This window comes from Ipomoea triloba, chromosome 15, assembly GCF_003576645.1.
Source record: "Ipomoea triloba cultivar NCNSP0323 chromosome 15, ASM357664v1".
NCBI lineage: Eukaryota > Viridiplantae > Streptophyta > Magnoliopsida > Solanales > Convolvulaceae > Ipomoea > Ipomoea triloba.
In genome coordinates, this window is record NC_044930.1 from 4,696,403 (window position 1) to 4,714,844 (window position 18,442).

Sequence of the window (18,442 nt, forward strand, 5' to 3'; positions counted from 1 at the left end):
GGCGGGTTGGGGGGGGGGGGGGGGGGGGGGGGGTATTGCCTATGGCTTCCCCAGAATTTAGTGCTGTAATTGTTTCTGGATTGAAAGAATTGAAGATATTCAACAGAATAACTTTGACGTTTGGCAATGAGCGCAAGTCTGATAACACCAGTGTTCTGAATAGAACATTTGGGTTGTATAACAATGGAGGAATTCTGGACCAAATAGAGGTGTTCCAATAATGGGGTTGTATAACAGAGGAGGATGCCGTGCCAAATAGTGGTGTTCCAATTATATCTCTCAAAATATGCTGTCCCAGGCATCAGAGGATCGAAATGGGTAAAGATTTGATAGTCAAATGACTTAATTGTACAAATTTGAAACAAGAGGACCAAATTGGTGAAATCAAATGTAGTCAAGGGATCATTTTGGTAATTTACTCCATATATTTCACTGTATTTCCATTTATGCTCCTTATAAACTTGAAGAGTTGAAGATGTCTGATTGAATCTTAGTATGTTACTATGTTAGTGTACAGAATGTTTTCCTTTTCTGATTATATTTTTTCTTTTCATCATTTTGAATTTCACTCTTTTCCCTGTTGTTTACATAGTCACTGTCAACCAGTATTGAAGGAGGAGCCAAATGGTTGGTTAACAAAATTAAAGGTTTGTACATTTTTTGAATAATTAGCTTTCATATTCATTTCTCATTTATCATTTTATTTTGATATCTATGAATTTCATTGATTTTATCCTGTCTTCATACAGCTTGTAAAAAAATAAAATAAAATAAAAAGGAATTTTTATATTACTCCATATTGAGGAGTTATGACTTTCCATTAGCATATTAGTGATGCTCCAAAGTGTTTCCTTTGCAGGAAAGATGCAGAAACCATTGACAGAACTGCTAAAGGAGTATGATTTGCCTGTCGGTATTTTTCCTCGTGATGCCACGAATTACGAGTTTAATGAAGAGACGAGAAAGCTCACTGTCTACATACCATCCATTTGCGAAGTGGGTTACAAGGATTCATCTGTTTTGCGCTTTGCTACCACCGTGACAGGATATCTTGAGAAAGGAAAGCTAGCTGACATTGAGGGAATGAAAACAAAGGTGATGATTTGGGTGAAAGTGACTGCCATTTCCTCTGAAAAATCGAAGCTCCACTTCTCGGCTGGGATGAAGAAAACCAGGAACAGAGATGCTTACGAGGTTAACAGAAGTGCAGTCAATGTGGATAAGTTTTAGAGTGGTGAAATGAATGTATGGTGTAATGCCTTCGTAAGGGCTCACTATTTGTGCTACCCTGTCTATCTATGCTTTATTTTCAACTCTTGAAATTACGATTTCAAATGATTATGGAAATATGAATGGCGTATATCTTTTCTTCTTCTTGTAGACCGTGTGCTATAGAATTCTGAATTCCTATCTGTAGCAGACTCAAATCATACTCAAGAATCATGGCTCCCCGTCGGGAAAGAATGCATCAAGTGGAAAACATAACAATTGCACCAGCCGGGAATCGAACCCGGGTCTGTACCGTGGCAGGGTACTATTCTACCACTAGACCACTGGTGCTTTGTTGTTATGCAGTTCTTCTGTTGTTTAAAGTATGTGTAAATCATGTTTATATGTAATAGTTCACAAACCATGAGAGGTATTAGGAAGACATAAGATGCATGCTTGACGGTGATGATGCTGGCAAAAGTCAAACATATGACCTTTATATACAAGCATGGTTGAAAAAATCGCTAGGCGCTACTCGGATGTCTGTGTATTTTTTTTAAAAAAAAATTGTTTAAAATTTTTTAAAGACTTGATAATTATAAACTATTTAATATTTAATAGTTAATACTAAAATATTAAAAATTAAACTAAAAAAACATTAAAAGTTTAAACAATTTGTGGTTACTTCATTCAAAATGATGTCGTTTTGAATGAAATAGTTTTTTTTTTTTAAACAATAGCTAGTCGACTGCTTAGAGCACTGGTTATAGTGATATGTTAGACAGCTGGCCGACGCTTAGCGTCTAAACGCGATTTTTACAACACTATAATACAAGAATCATACTTCATCCAATACTCCATTCATCTTTAATTAGTTTGAAGATGATACATTCTTGAGTTTGTGGTCGTTACATGCATCTATATATTAAGTAGTAATCGAACAATCGATCAAATATTCGTGTATTACTAACAAGATATCTCATGTTTGATATGATATTAATTAGAGCTTAAAAGTGAGATATATATATTATGTTTGTGCGTGCTTTATATTGTCCCGTATTTTATTTAAATTTTTTTTCCCGAACTGTATCCGACTATCCTTCTCAGGTCATTACAATTATATGATCATAATTTCAAAGCTATATTATTCAAATTTTAATGTGACACGCAAAACTAGTATACACTATTTTAAAATTAATATATTCATCCAAACTAATATGAGCTTTTTATTTTTATTTTTAAATTTAAGTTTAATCAGATTATATTTTGAACTTATGAACCTATTTCTAAGTCTATGAAAAATTCAATTGAGTCAACATAATTTAAAGACGCAACACAAAATTATACACTCTTATTCGCAAAAAATCAAATTTAAATTTTAATATTGATGACAAAAATCAAATTTTCATTATGTAGTTTGAGACTTCTAATATCAATGTTCACGGAGGGATAATTTGTAACCGCGAATGTGACAAACTGACAATTGCCAAGAAATTGAGATCAAAGTGCGTTCCAGCTGCCACTGACAGCTAAACAAGTCAAGACAAATACAGATCAAAGGGACTTGGTCCACATTAAAGTATTTGCAGGAAGGGTTGGTTGTAATCAATAACTCATTAATTTAGGCACTTCAATTATTAATATAAAAAAATATTGACCAAGAATCACAATGGATTATTTTCACTCTTATCTTAAGTAGTAATTAGTATTTTCTATGTGGGATGCACAAAATTGAATATCCAATATTAATACTCAGTATTAATATTTTTGTTATATTGAAATATTTTTTAAATAATAATATCTATTTTTTTAAAAGAAAATCATAGTTGTAAATTTCATATTATATTAACAATGAATGACAGGGAAGTAAGATATCGTGGTATTGCACTGTACTTTGTTGGAGTATTTGGAAACACATAAATGAGACAGTGTGGAAGCAGAAAACTTGACAATTAGAAATGAAAATGGGATAGCAGTGAAGCTGGTCTAGGAATGGTTAGATATTTCAATCCCTTCTCCCATGCTATGGGAGCTCATCTTGACAATCTTTCAGTAGCATTGACGAAACAGAAGATGTAGTGATAGTCCACATTGATGCATATGTGATACCGGAGACTGAGCAGGCATTCTTTGGAGTGATAGTGGAAGCAACTAATGGGGAGATTTTGGGAGCCAAAAATAGACCTATAAGATGTATGAATGATTCTCACCTTGCGGAAGCGATTGCAATTAAAGAATCATTATCATGGACGACTATGGAGAGGGATCCGATGAAGGTTATTATGATCCATTCAGATTGTCAGTTGGTATGCAAGGGGCTCAATAAGGAGTTACCGGATTTTTCTTTATGCAAGTTGTGTCATGAGGGAGTTCCGATCCGTGATTTTAAAAGACACATTGAATCAGTATCCATTTAGTTTAGCCGTAGATCCGTGAACAAGTTGGCTCATGCTCTTGCTAGAGTAGAGAGTTCTCAGAGTGGTCTTTCTTTTTGGCTTTCTTATATTCCTCATTGTATGGAAGGATTGTTTTTTGAAGCTTAATTTGAGTTTTCCCTTCAATATATAGTTGATAATTTGGATAACAATTATGGTATGATTAATAATTGTATTACAAACGGAAGTTTAATGTTATAAGATAAAAATTATAATACAATATTTGAAGCACAATTTAGATCTCAATGGATAGTAATACAAACATAAATCATGGATAATAACATTGGTTCACTCATATAAGTTTTTTATTTAGAGTTTAGATATTTATATTATTGTATAATAATAATAATATTATTATTAATATTAATAATGTAACCCATTTTTTATAAATATGATATTTATATTTTAGAAAATAACTAACAAATTATTAGTAATTAAAATCTAAATAAACTTAAATTTATTTATTATACTAGTATTTTATATGCACGATGCGCAAAAATAAGTACCCAATATTAGTCATTTATATTAAAATCTTAGATTTGTTTAGATTTTAGATATTTATATTATTGTAAATAATAATAATTATAATGTAAAATATTTTTATAAATTTGATATTTATATTTTATAAAATAACTAACATATAACTTCAATATATAATGTGTATATTTTTTTGAGTACTACTGACTCTATTACAATGCAGTATCCGTTCATAACTACTTTTTCAACCTACTGAAGCACAAAAAGTCAATATCGTTGAGGCTCGAACCCACAACCTCCCATATATAATGTGTATATTATTATTATTATTATTGAAGAGGAAGAAGAAGAAGAAGAAGAAGATAAGAAAATATATGTTGGATATATGTGCATGGTAATAATAATGGAAAAGATAACAGAAGTTATAACGGTATGAGTATGTTTGTTCAAAATATTGTATGGTACAACTGTTATAGCATAATGTATAAAAAATAATATAACAAAAAAATGAACATAAATTAAGGGTATAACTTTTATTCACAGTTATTAGTTTTTAGATTACTCTAATATATAATGTTTACATATATTACCATTGAAAAATATAAGGAAATATATAGTGTATGCATATGCATGGTAACAATAATGGAAAAGATTCTAGAAGTTATAACGATAGATGTATTTTTGTTCAAAACATTATGTAGTACAACTCGATCTAAAAACACGATGTATAAAAAAGTCAGCACATAAAACATGGATATAAATCAATGATTAACTTTGATTGAGACTTGGCAGAATGGTCAAATAGGCCTATGTACTACAACTGATTGTTCATCCAGCATCATGAACTATTTAACCCTTCTGCCTATGTATTTAGATATTGCGAGTTATCGAGATAGACATTTATGATAAATAATGCACATCTTAATGTTGATTATTTATCGATATAAATAGGTTTCATATGAAAATAACTCAGTAACAAATTTTAGGATTAATTTTTTCATATAATATTTTTTGATTTAGTGATTTCTTAACTAATAACTTTACATGATTTTATTCTCAACTTTATTGATTTTATCCAATATAGTTCTCCATTTTTTTAGTGCGCTAGAGGGGCATCGCGAGGTACCATTAAGAGACCTTTTGAGAAAGAGCGCCACTCGCATAAGCCCGGAGGAGCTCCCAAGTATCTAGAGGAGTAGAGGGTCATCAAGGATCTCCATGCCCCAATTCTCTGATTGACCCAAGTTGGCCAACTTGTCAGCACATTTATTTTCTTCTCTCATGACATGCTTGATGATCACCATATCCATCTGACCTATCAACTTCTTGCATTATATAACCATGTGTTGTCCTAGCTTCGGTTGGCTACCACTTCACTCACCATGGTTTTAGCCACTGCCTCAGAGTCTAATTCGACTACCACTTTAGTCCAACTTCTCTCGCTCACCACTCGAAACCCTTATCTCAAACCCAAAGTTCTATCATGAAGCTATTAGTGGCTCCAATATTAAACATGAATCCCGAATTTCAACACCTTGATTGTCTCTAATAAAATCTCCTACACTAGCCAAGCCCGAATCCTTATTCCGGACCCATCCATGTTCAGCTTGACCCCATCCATCTTCAGGAGGAGACCAACCAACCCATCGCACCTTGCTTTTATCGAGCTGATTTCATACCGTCTAAGATATAAGTTGACAAATTTGAAAAACTTAAATTATATATATAAAAGTAATACATATTAAAACAGAATATATTAACTGAAATAATATCCAATTATTATAAAATAGTCTTTTAAAAAAGTAATTATTCTCAATAAAGAATAAAAATATGATAATTAGGTACGTGGTTGAGTCATTTTCCTCTCATCACTGATTACTCATAGGACAAAGACAAAAACAAGGTTCCACGTAGTGTGAAACCACCCTAAAAAGAATGATACCCTTCCGGGATGACAGCGACGCATGCTGGACTTTTCTCAATTCACGACATATCTTTTGGATCAGGGCACGAGGCTGCCACACGCCTTCCTGTTAATCATTTCCACGTGTCACTCCCTCATCGGTGAACAGAAACCCCACTCTCATCAACCGCCTCCGTCTTCCCCGCTATATAATTCACCCATTTTTGCCCACTCTGCTCATCCCTAATCTCCATTGTTAGTAACTGTAAATCTTTGTGTTTTTGTAATAGAAAGATGTTTGTGAAGGGATTTTCTGGCGTTTCTTTGTGCAAACCTTCTGGTGCCCTGCTTCCGGCGGGGTTGGGCTTGGGTTCTTCCGTCTCCCCTGTCTCGAATCTTGCTTTTCCGGCGGGGCGGAAAGTCGGGTTTTCGATCTCGGCTGTTTCTGAGACCGCTGATGCTCCCCTCACTGGGGTTGTGTTTCAGCCTTTTCAGGAGGTCAAGAATGATGCTTTTATGGTGCCCATAACCCCTCAGGTCTCCCTTGCGCGCCAGAAGTACTGCGATGAGTGCGAAGCCGCAATCAATGAGCAGATCAAGTCAGTTCTCTACCTATCTTCTTGTGTTTTTTCTTCAGTAATTTTATTCTTTTCACTCTCCATGTATAATTTCATTTCAGTATCAGCATCAATTGGTTCCATCTTTTATGCTCTTATGGCTTATTTGATTTGAATTTAAGAGTGAGTTAAATTAATTAGTTGCCCCAAGGAATTGAACTAAATTGAATTGTGGTGTTTGAATTGATTTTGCAGTGTTGAATACAGCGCCTCTTATGCATACCACTCCATGTATGCATACTTTGATAGAGACAATGTTGCCCTCAAAGGGCTGGCCAAGTAACTATCAAATCTTTAAACTTTAATTTGCAGATGTTCTTTCATTTTTCTGATCTGTGTATCCTTTAGCTTGGATTGTATCTAGTGGTAATAAGGTGATGTTGTGGGGTGCAGGTTTTTCAAGGAATCAAGTGAAGAGGAAAGGGAACATGCTGAAAAGCTAATGAAATATCAGGTTAGGTTATTGTCTAATCTAGTGCCCCATACATCACATGTTAGAATAAATGAACTGTTGGTTCCTTAAAGATATCAACTAATTGTGGTTTTAATTTAATGGATAACACAATCAACAGAACATCCGAGGTGGAAAAGTGAAGCTGCACTCTATTCTTTCACCTATTTCGGAATTTGAACACGTTGAGAAGGGTGATGCATTGTATGGTAAGTTCATTTCTATGAGTTGAAATTGTTGGTTTTTGAGTAATAATAATGTTTTCTAGTTATGTGTTATGAACATAAATTGACTTTTGTTTGTGGCTTTCTGGTGGGCAGCTATGGAACTAGCACTGTCCTTGGAGAAGTTAGTGAATGAGAAACTCCTCAACCTCCATGCTGTGAGTGGGATTATACTCTAATTTCATCCAATGACTGTTATGGATTAAAGAAATTGGGTGTGATTGTTCTAAATTCATTACAGGTGGCTGATCGAAACAATGATCCTCAGATGACAGATTTTATTGAGGGCGAGTTTCTAGAGGAGCAGGTATCCAAAGTGGCTCGTTAATCATAAAGGAACAAAATTACAAATGATTTCAATTTAATTTGTTTGTCTTACTCTGTTTCCAGGTTGAAGCTATTAAGAAGATTTCAGAGTATGTTACCCAGCTAAGAAGGGTTGGAAAAGGACATGGTAAACTAACTTTTATACTTTTCTGCTACTTATCTCATAAATGATTGACCCTATATTTATCAAATTATCTGTTTGTGAACTTGTAGGAGTTTGGCACTTTGATCAAATGCTCCTCCATTAAGAAGGCAATGGTGTGGCTTAAAGTGCAACAAGTCTAGTCTGGGATGTTTCTTTCGAGAGTTAGATTTCTGGGCATGAAGTGGTTACGTTGATGTCTGAAGATGCAATATAATCTATGTTACTATATCAGTATCAGATCAGTAGTAGCTATAGCTTAAGCTGTACTTGCAATGTGTTTTGATCTTAAAACTTCAATTTGCTGTTTTGTTTCATCATCATCAGTAAATAATATTCATCCTATCTGACAAGTAAAGTGTGGGATGAATTGTTGTAGTGTAGCTAGGCTAGTTGTCAACTTGTAACGGGCTTGCTCTGCATATAACAATATCAGTTCAAAATTCCTTTATATTCAAGTCATGCTCTCTTACAAATTCCAATAATCACATCTTCTATTAATCTTTATATTGCAGACAACCTTAATTCAATACATATAATTTGACTTCATAATGTATACGAGTTCATATCTATTTACTTACTGATAAACATGCAATTGTTAATTAAGTTAGCGTGCCCCCACTGGATTGAATCTGTGACCTCTTACTTGAAATTAGGAGAATAACTTAATATATATATATATATATATATATATACACACACATCTAAAATTTATATATATATCACTTGAAATTAGGAGAACCACAAGATCTTTGACATTAGGAGAATAACTTAATATATATATATATATACACACACACACACATCTAAAATTTCTCTTAATTTTTCATCACAACATGAAACTAACTGATTGAATTTTTTAGTAGTTCAATAATATAAGTAAGTTGTGTTACCAATCAATAAATATAATATAAGTTACGTTTGGAGATAAAACTTAGAATGAGAAAATAACATTATTCTTAATTGTAATTATTTATCATCATAACTCATGTATTAACTAACCAATTAACCATGGATACCACTATACTTTTATGAGTGTATGTGAAAAATATATGGTTTATATAGTAATTCATTGTAAATCATTACAATAGTTAATGTTACATGCTTTGAAAAGAGTAAATAAAAAAAAATGATTTTTTTAGTGCTCCATACAATTTATCACTTTATACAACAACAGAGTTTATCTTTTAGATTTTTCAAAAAAAATAAAAAAAAAATCTTTTGGATGAGGGCACGAGGCTGGCACACGCCTACCTGTTAAACAATTCCACGTGTCAATCTGTCAACGGTGCACAAGAATCCCACCCTCAGGCCTCATCAACTGCCTTCGTCTTCCCCGCTATATAACTCAGAGACCCCCAAACAATCTGTAGCTCATCCTTCATCCCCGCAGAGAGATATCCTGTTAATTAGTAACTACAAATCTCTGTCTTTATTACTTTGTACTAGAAATTAAAGATGTTTGTGAAGGGGTTTTCTGGCGTTTCTTTGTACAAACCTTCTGGTTTGGTTTCCTGCTTCTTCCGACAGGGTTGGGTTTGGGTTGTTCCCTATCCCAGAATCTTGTTTTTCCGGCGGGGCGGAATATCTGGACACTCTCTTGCACTTGATGAATCAAGTATGACTGGGGAAAGCAAGATTGTGAGTATTCTGTGGATCTCTGATTGAGTATGACCCGGCTCGGTATTCCGATCATCAACCGAACTGATGCGATTCATGGGAACAACCCGGCGTTCTTGGTACAACAGAGGTCGCCGCCGGCCCGTCTCTATCCCGTCGCCCTAGACTGCCTCCATCTTCGCTGGCCGGCGTTCATCGTACAGTAGAGGTCGCCGTCGGCTCGTCTCCATCGCATCCCGCAGGTCTCAAAGGTCGCCGGTCGTTCTTCCTCATGTCTTTGGTGCGAGGTAAAAATCCCTCCTTCATAATCTTGGCCTTTAAATATGTACTTGGTTCTTTGTGCTCCGATCTTTTGGGAATATTGTAATTTTTAATTTTGTAGGGTCTCAAACTATTCTTGAAAATTATTTGGTCCTAAAATTATCTTAAGTGTAAATTTGGTCTCCGTGATTTTTTACTGTGAAATTTGGCATTTGATTATTGAGGTTATCGGTGTTCTGAATACATAGCCTGCATCTTGATATTCACTGCAAAGCAGAATTGGGGATGTCTCCCACATTTATTCTTTCAGCAAAGGAATTTCCTGTTCTGTATATACAGATAGTCAGAATAGCCACACAAACGTTTGATATCTATACTTGAATTGGGAAAGATGCATGTCCAGGTGATAAATGATCTTCTTGTATTGACTTAACAACAACATTTATATTTTGGGTTAGATGTAATGCATGTGCTAAGCATTGATCTTTTGCTCTCTATTCTTATGTCACTGCAACTGATAAGGTATAATTTCTGTATCTGATAATCTTTTTTTTTTTTTTTTTCATGAACACATTTCTTTTCTTCTTCTTCTTCTTCTTATGCGGAGAGGTGAAGTGTGTGAACCTGTATAAATTTTCGGTTTATGTTCGCCAGATCTGAGCAAGACAGGGTGCTTGAACAGGATGCTGTTCCTGAGACAGCTGGCTCTGGCCCTTCTGAAGAATTAGCTGCAGACAGTATGTAACATCTTTGCTCAATTATGTTTCTTTGTAAAATTTTGATTTTAATACCTATCTCAGTTTAGGCTGTTAGGTCACAAGTAGAATAATCTTGAAGCTAATACAGGTGGCTTGGTGTAATATTAGTTTTTCTGGACCTGATGAACTGCTCCCTTTAATTTTCTGTCAGTTCCACAGGAGATAGATGAGTATGAACTTGTAGATCCTGTTGATATTTTGACTCCCCTTGAGAAGTCTGGGTTTTGGGAAGGAGTGGTAGGTTCTCTGTTGCTATCCATTGTGCTTTTTAGCAACTTTTGAATATCTATTACTTGACTAACAATTGTTTTTTAGTATTGATACTTTTGTCTTATTTTTGTGTTAGTGAAGTATTGAGGCCCCATATGGCCATATATTTATTCTGCTTCTTTGTCTTTTACTTTTTGTTGAAGTAGCTGTAGCTGTTGAAGCCATACAAGCAATTGGAAATCTTGCTAGGGGGACTAAGAACCCATTTTTCAGCAAGCTCACGGTTCTTATTACTGCCTGTTTTACTGGCAAGTTTGTGTATTTTAGAGCTTATAATAATTATTTATCTTGATAAGAATTTTTGGATCTTATATTTTGCTTGCTGCATATGCCATTTTAAGTGGTCATTTAAAAAAAAAAATCTTATTGCAATTTGCTTTGATTACTATTTCTTAGTAATAATAAGTTAATGAACTTATTCCTAGGGGTATAGACTATAACCATTAACCCAAATTTCACATTTTCAGAGAGGAAAATAAATATGATTGATTAGTTAATAACTAATCACTTTCTGATTTAAAAAAAAAAACTAATCACTTTCGAAATTTCACATTAACCCAAAGTGTTATTAGAAATTTTGAATTGGTGTGTTGTGGTAGATAGAATTGGTGTGGTGTAGTGTACATCTTAAATTGATTAATGTCAAACTATATTATTTGTTGATAGTTAAGCTGGAATGTATAGGAAAATATCAGTAGTTTTATAGGGTTTAGGATTTAGGGGTTAGGGTTTAGGGTTAGGATTTAGGGGTTAGGGTTTAGGGTTAAGATTTTAGGGATTATTAGGGTTTAGGGTTTAGGGTTTAGGGGTTAGGGTTTAGGGTTAGGATTTAGGGGTTAGGGTTTAGGGTTAGAATTTAGGGTTTAGGGTGTAGGGTTAAGATTTAGGGTTTAGGGTTTATTATTATTATTATTATTATTATTATTATTATTATTATTGTATACCTTTATAACACATATAAACAATTTATTAATTAAAGGCAACTAACTTAGGTTTTAAATAAAAAAAAAAATTAGGGGATGCCTCCGGCCCTGTGATGGTCAATCCATAGCTCATTCTTTAAAGTGTTTATAATAAAAAGTGAAAAAAATAATGAAATACTCTATTTTTAAGAATGTTATTCCATGAATTAAAAGTGGTGTCAAAATTTTATCATACACAAAATAATAAATAACTGTAAAAATAAGTTGAAAAAGAGGGGTTAATTTGTCAAACAAATTTGAATACTAAATATTATAAATTATATATAAAATAAAATAGATGATAACTCTCCGTCAAACTACATCCTAAAGTCCATTAATTTTTGTTTTCAAAAAGAAAAAAGTCCATTAATTTTTGTTCACAATAAAATGAAAAAAATTATCATAGTACGTTTGGTGACCAGCTGAATTAGACAGTCTAGAACAGCCTAGAGTCACATGACAAATACGACAGAAACATACGAGTGGTGTGATTGGTCAAATACAAAAAGTAGGTCCCACGTAGTGTGAAAACATCCTTAAAAAGAATGATTCCCTTCCTCGACGACGCATTCCGGACTTATCGCAATCCAACACATATCTTTTGGATCAGGGCACGAGGCTGCCACACGCCTTCCTTTTAACCATTTCCACGTGTCACTCCCTCTTCCGTGAACAGAAACCCCACTCTCATCAACCGCCTTCCTCTTCCCCGCTATATAATTCACCCATTTTTGCCCAATCTGCTCAACCCTCATCTCCACTCTCATTTCCTCTTTTTAACTATAAATCTTTGTGTTTTTTTTTTTTTTTTGTAATAGAAAGATAATAGAAAGATGTTTGTGAAGGGATTTTCTGGCGTTTCTGTGTACAAACCTTCCGGTGCCCTGCTTCCGGCGGGGTTGGGTTTGGGTTCTCCCGTCTCTCCGGTCTCGAATCTTGCTTTTCCGGCAGGCCGGAAAGTTGGATTTTCGATCTCGGCTGTTTCTGAGACTGCGGATGCTCCACTCACCGGGGTTGTGTTTCAGCCGTTTCAGGAGGTCAAGAATGATGCTTTCATGGTGCCCATAACCCCTCAGGTCTCGCTTGCTCGCCAGAAGTACTCCGATGAGTGCGAAGCCGCAATTAATGAGCAGATCAAGTCAGTTTTCTACCTGTCTTCTTGTGTTATTTCTTCAGTAATTTTATTCTCTTCACTCTCTCCATGTATAATTTCATTTCAGTATCAGAATCTCCATGCCCTGCCTGATCAATTATTTGGTTCCTTTTTATGCTCTTATGGCTTATTTGATTTGAATTTAAGAAGCACTGTGATTATATTTTGTCTGCCTTTTGTAACATTCAATTCAAGCAATGAAAAACAATTATATTGGTGATTAAAGACTGAGAGTTGAATTAATTAGTTGCCCCAAGCTAAGGAATTGAACTAAGTTGAATTGTGGTGTTTTGATTTTGCAGTGTTGAATACAGCGCCTCTTATGCGTACCACTCCATGTATGCATACTTTGATAGAGACAATGTTGCCCTCAAAGGGCTCGCCAAGTAACTATCAAATCTTTCAACTTTGCAGATATTCTTTCATTTTTCTGTGTATCCTTAGCTTGTATTGTATGTAGTGGTAATAAGCTGATGTTGTGGGATGCAGGTTTTTCAAGGAATCAAGTGAAGAAGAAAGGGAACATGCTGAAAAGCTAATGAAATATCAGGTTAGGTTATTGTCTAATCTACTGCTATATGCCGCCATACATGTCAGAATGAATTTTTGGTTCCTTAAAGATATCAACTAATTGTGGTTTTAATTTAATGCATAACACAATCAACAGAACATCCGAGGTGGAAAAGTGAAGCTGCACAGTATTCTTTCACCTCTTTCGGAATTTGAACACATTGAGAAGGGTGATGCATTGTATGGTAAGTTCATTTCTATGAATAGAAATGGTTGGTATTTGAGGAATGATGTTTTCTTGTTATATCTTATGAATATAAACTTACTTTTGTTTGAAATTGTTTATGGCTTTCTGGTGCAGCTATGGAACTAGCACTGTCATTGGAGAAGTTAGTGAATGAGAAACTCCTCAACCTCCATGCTGTGAGTGCGATATACTCTAATTTCATCTGGCCAATTACTGTCATGGAGAAATTCTGATTAAAGAAATTGTGTGGGGTTCTTAATTCATAACAGGTGGCTCAGCGAAACAATGATCCTCAGATGACAGATTTTGTTGAGAGCGAGTTTCTGGAGGAGCAGGTATACAAAGTTGCTGATCATAAAACTAGGAACAAAAATATAGTCTCTCTAACTTCACAAATGTTTAACTTAATTTGCTTCTCTTACTGTGTTGCCAGGTTGAAGCTATTAAGAAGATTTCAGAATATGTTACACAATTAAGAAGGGTTGGAAAAGGACATGGTAAACGTCATACTTTTCTGCTACTAATCTCATTAATGATTGACCCTATATTTATCAAACTATTTAATTTGTTTGTGAATTTGTAGGAGTTTGGCACTTTGATCAGATGCTCCTCCATGAAGATGGCAATGGGGTGGCATGAAGTCTGGGCTGTTTCTTTCCAGAGTTAGATTTCTGGGCATGAAGTGATTGGTTACTATGTCAGTATCAGATCAGAAGTAGATTAAGCTATGTACTTGTCAGTGTGTTTTTGTTTATCTTAGAAACTTGTGTTTTGTTTCATCAGTAAATAACATTCATCCTATCTGACAAGTGTGGGATGAATTGTTGTAGTGTAGTTAGACTAGTTGTCAACTTGCAATGGGCTTGCTCTGCAATTTTGCATATAACAATATCAGTTCGAAATTCCTTTATATTCAAATCATGCTTTCTCTTGCAAATTCCAGTAATCACATCTACTAGAATTTTAAGGTATTCACTTCTATCTCATTGTGAGATATTGAGATAAAGGTCTCTAATAAATACCCACCTTAATATTAATAATTTAATCTACTTTTGTCATCAACTTTAGTAATTTTGTCCAATTTAGTTTTTCATTAATAAATTTACTTATAATTTAATCTTTTAAGCTTATTAATAACAAATTTCTTCTATATTCAAATAATGCTTCTCTTACAAATCCCAATACAAGTACAAGATTTCATCATCTTACTCATGAAAATCTCCAGCAATCAGACAAAAGTTGGCAAAAAACCTCAGCTTCCAGACATATATTTTCAATTTCTCAAGCCATTAAGCTCTCTGTGAGGTACACTGGTGTGAAGACTTAATCATCTCCCACATAACTTGTATATCTGAGTACCCAGCAAAGGCCTCCATATCCCTGCAAAGGGCTGCCAAGCCATGCCTATTCTCTGCAGAAAGCAACAGCTAGCATCAGAAGAATGGTTTACTAGAGAAGAAACCAAAACCTGAAATTTCAGACGTACAGATGTATTATCTTACCTCGGGCTCGTGTTCTGAGATGAGACTTAACAGCAACAAATATTCTCTTCATTGGAAGAAGAAATGTGTTTCTGAAGCTGAAGCGGATGCGAATTTTCCTCCTCCCCATGACTATAACCTTCCTTTTGGCACACATCTTATTTATAGAGCTGTTTCAGAGTGGACAAGAAACTCAGACAAGAAAGTGATACAGTGAAAGAAAGGAAGGTACAGTACATAAGTATCAGCTGGAATGGCCAATGCCCTTGAAAGATTTTCTTGTCATTTAGTAACCATTGACGTTTGATTAAGGTAATCATTCATTAACACCGGAAATGTTTTGGTTTTTTGCTTGGAACATAGCGGGGGCAGATGTAAATTTGAAATAGAGAGAACTAACACAGAACAGGGAGGGGAGCTTATTAGTAAGAAATGGACAATTTTGAGAGTGGGGGAAGATTTTTGGATTTTGCATATTAACTCATTCTTCTAACCAAGATTCCTGAGTTTATTCTCTCAGGAAAATGGTGATGGGGCCCTGGTCAACCGGACGGTTGTCTTTTGTTTCAGTGCCTATCCTGCTTCTTTGAATCAATTGGCTCCTTTGAGGGACTAATTACCAAACCTGGGAGTAGGAAGCTGAAGCATGTGCTGTCTAACTAATTTCTTAAACTCATGTATCATTGGTTGTCTGCACATTTCACTCACTAACGGCATGTTAGGTTGCCAAGAGAGAGATGAATTGCAATTCCACCGGGGGAGGAATAATATCAAAATAAGGTAGAAATTTAAATTTCAGTATTTGGTTTACAGGGATAGAATCTAGGAATTTCAATTTAAGTGTTTGGTATCCCATTATATTATAGCAACAAATGAAATATCAATTTTAGGTGAGAAAAGAAAAGGGTAACTTTGTCTCAAGAGTATTTTTTTTCCCTTCCCAAAAATCACGGAATTGAAAATATAAGGAGAGGATTCTAATTCCGTGGAAATGAGGAAATTGCAATTTCGCAGAATTGTAATTCCCTTTAACTGAACTAAGGAATTTGCTTACTTTCAAAGTGGGAGTGGAATTCAAATTGACTCCAACCAAGCTGACTATAAGAGGGGAATGTGTTTTGGGGGAATAAGAAGCATATTGACTGAATTGATATACTTAATTACTTAATTTTAGTTTTCGAATATTACTTTAATTTCATATTTAGTTATAATTTTTTAAAGATGAGCACATTTAGTAGGACTGTATTGTTGTCTTCACACTGTATTCTAATGGTGCTTTACATTTAGGAAAGACAAATGTGGATAAAATAATGCTCTTTTATGTTGAGCCCCATACGAAATTCTCAATAAGATATTATAAACAATTTCCTTAGCTGTGTAACTTCCTAAGTTCCTATGTCTTAGATTCTTGTCTTTTTTTACATCCAAGTAGAAACTCCCATTAATGGAGTTCCTCTCCATTCTAAGATCATCTCATGCTGCTTCTGTTCTTCAATTCTGACTTTATATGCAGTCTCTCTTTCACTCACCAGTACTTTGGCTTGGATTAAATTCTCCATGCTTAGTTTCCTGCCTTGTAACCCTGTTTCTGACAGATTATCAGAAGTTCCCCTAATCTTGCTCTCTTGCCAGTCATGAAACCAGGAGGTAGAGCAGATGAAAGGTGAAAAGAAAAGACTTTCCAAGGCGATTCTTGCTTCTGCGAGATTGACTGGGAAATAGGATTCCATTGATTCAATCAGGGATTTATAGTGTATGAATTGGTTGTTAAAGGAAGAAGTGTAACCAGGAGAGGAATCGCCATTGCCCCGGGGTTCCCCGTCTGCAAAAACAGCAATTCCTGATGGGATTGCTGAAAAGGATAACAGTTCCTTGGCTATCTTCAAGAACTCCATGGCTTGACTTCTTGGTTGCTTCTTAGCCATGTGTGGCAGTCTGAACATACAGTTGAAGGCTAACCATTGTTTTCCAGTGCTTCGTTTCGTTTCAGTGACTAATTCCTCGATGGTCATCTCCTCGACCTGCAATTTTTGGCCGCATTGCCTTGCATGATCATAGAGTCTTCTTTGTGTAGTCTCGAATCTCCAGCCACTACTGGTGGACTGTTGTTCTGTTTTAATGGATATGAGTTTCAGAGATATTGGTTTCGGGCCCATGGCTTCGATGAGTGGAGGCCATTGGATTCCTTCTCCCATGTCAAAGTCTACTATGGTAACTGTTTCTGCAGAAGATGGTAAGGCCTCAAGGATGGCTGAGTTAGCAGCAAAGTGAGCAAATCTCCCATATGGGAGAATTTGGTAAAAGGCCATGAATGCTGCTTCGAAATTGTTGCCTGCTTCTTTTTGGAGATCTTCCGAGGGATGGAACAAGTTGAAAGCAACACGTTCGATTGGTTCTCCAAACGGATTCACTTTTCCAGTTATGCACTTCGCAATCACCTCTGCTAGCTCCTTGTGCCCGTCTTCTGTGGCTTCTGCATAAGCCTCGAGCAAGTGATGAAGGTTCATTAGGCCGTCTACTTCCATCCCGGTTCCTGGAACTGTGACTGCCGTGTTTCTTGATGGTAAAACCATCGAAGCCTCACTCGATACCACTGAGAGACTAGGACTCCACATATCTCCCTTTGGCTGCTCTTCACTCTCACTGTTATTTAACCATTGACAGAAATCCTCAAACTCTATGGACTCTAAATGATCCATAGCAGTATCGTTTTGCAAACTCGTGAGCTCAGTAAATGCGTCTGGGAATAAGGCTGCAAAACTCGAGTACAAGGGACTATCAGAAGAGTCGGTTGTGGTGACAGTGGAAGAGTGAGTATAGTTTTCTCTCCGATAGGTTTCGTCGTATAAATCACAGAAAATAGTCTGATGGGAAGTTGAGAACTGAACATTATGGGATGGCCAGAAGGGCTGAAAAAGCACTGATTGCATCATCCTGCTCTAGACTATAGTAGCAGGAAAAGCTCTCAACTTTGTTTAGTTCTACTTCCTTTGTTGTGTGCCTCTCTGCCTATCTGGTTCACTGTATTTGTATGCTAAGGAGAAACTGTGTAGTGAAATTGATGTTTTCTTTAGTATTATAAACCATTTTGGATTAATCAATGTGGACAAGAGTTTCTGAGTTCAGAGTTTTAGTTTTTTGAAGTTCCATGGAGAACCGTATTTGTTATGTCTTCTTGAATGTGATATGTAATATACTATATTGCATGTCACATCAATAAATGTTTAGAAAATTATCTAATCAATTTAATTTCTTCATTCCTATCAACAACCGGCTGATCTTAATGGTATTTTATTTTTGGTATTATTGTGATTTTCTTGGGGGGATGGGGATTGGGGAAGGGTATTTTATTCTGTTGCTGTCAATAATATGGCTTAAATGTCACAGCAATTTGA

The 18,442-nt window shown here is 35.3% G+C and overlaps 5 protein-coding genes and 1 non-coding gene across 9 annotated transcripts in view; 4 read left to right on the plus strand and 2 right to left on the minus strand.

Annotated features, from left to right (window-relative positions):
• The window catches only part of LOC116007041 (uncharacterized protein At5g01610-like), a 4,498-nt gene extending 3,118 nt beyond the window's left edge, over nucleotides 1-1,380 (plus strand). The window contains exons 2-3 of the mRNA XM_031247612.1: nucleotides 593-647; nucleotides 860-1,380. Coding sequence (XP_031103472.1) covers nucleotides 593-647; nucleotides 860-1,230 — 426 coding nt within the window. The 3' untranslated portion in view covers nucleotides 1,231-1,380. The remainder of the gene's footprint in view (nucleotides 1-592; nucleotides 648-859) is intronic.
• A 109-nt stretch (nucleotides 1,381-1,489) lies between these two features.
• TRNAG-GCC lies at nucleotides 1,490-1,560 on the minus strand. The gene has a single exon. It is a non-coding gene; the product is annotated as a tRNA-Gly (tRNA).
• A 4,695-nt stretch (nucleotides 1,561-6,255) lies between these two features.
• On the plus strand, nucleotides 6,256-8,243 carry LOC116006133 (ferritin, chloroplastic-like). The gene is made up of 8 exons (XM_031246408.1): nucleotides 6,256-6,623; nucleotides 6,837-6,920; nucleotides 7,035-7,095; nucleotides 7,214-7,301; nucleotides 7,413-7,474; nucleotides 7,558-7,623; nucleotides 7,707-7,770; nucleotides 7,857-8,243. Exons 1-8 carry the CDS (start codon nucleotides 6,319-6,321, stop codon nucleotides 7,889-7,891), a joined length of 765 nt encoding a protein of 254 aa, XP_031102268.1. The 5' UTR covers nucleotides 6,256-6,318; the 3' UTR covers nucleotides 7,892-8,243.
• A 995-nt stretch (nucleotides 8,244-9,238) lies between these two features.
• Nucleotides 9,239-11,383, plus strand: LOC116006134 (protein MOR1-like). 4 transcript variants are annotated; one of them, XR_004095061.1, is made up of 4 exons: nucleotides 9,239-9,692; nucleotides 10,321-10,403; nucleotides 10,576-10,661; nucleotides 10,838-11,383. XR_004095061.1 is itself a non-coding variant. In XM_031246410.1 (2 exons), the coding sequence occupies exons 1-2, from the start codon at nucleotides 10,310-10,312 to the stop codon at nucleotides 10,704-10,706; spliced, it is 225 nt and encodes a 74-aa protein (XP_031102270.1). In that variant the 5' UTR covers nucleotides 9,239-10,309; the 3' UTR covers nucleotides 10,707-11,383. The 4 variants fall into 4 exon arrangements, 1 of the variants encoding a protein (XP_031102270.1); XR_004095060.1 differs by having other exon boundaries at nucleotides 10,841-11,383; XR_004095059.1 differs by having other exon boundaries at nucleotides 10,576-11,383.
• Nucleotides 11,384-12,437: 1,054 nt separating this feature from the next.
• Nucleotides 12,438-14,484, plus strand: LOC116006132 (ferritin-3, chloroplastic-like). Its single transcript, XM_031246407.1, has 8 exons — nucleotides 12,438-12,794; nucleotides 13,112-13,195; nucleotides 13,299-13,359; nucleotides 13,477-13,564; nucleotides 13,681-13,742; nucleotides 13,836-13,901; nucleotides 14,000-14,063; nucleotides 14,150-14,484. Exons 1-8 carry the CDS (start codon nucleotides 12,490-12,492, stop codon nucleotides 14,203-14,205), a joined length of 786 nt encoding a protein of 261 aa, XP_031102267.1. The 5' UTR covers nucleotides 12,438-12,489; the 3' UTR covers nucleotides 14,206-14,484.
• Nucleotides 14,485-16,350: 1,866 nt separating this feature from the next.
• Nucleotides 16,351-18,021, minus strand: LOC116007259 (nodulation-signaling pathway 2 protein-like). The gene has a single exon (XM_031247889.1). It carries the CDS (start codon nucleotides 17,978-17,980, stop codon nucleotides 16,466-16,468), a length of 1,515 nt encoding a protein of 504 aa, XP_031103749.1. The 5' UTR covers nucleotides 17,981-18,021; the 3' UTR covers nucleotides 16,351-16,465.
• Between the last annotated feature and the right edge of the window lie 421 nt (nucleotides 18,022-18,442).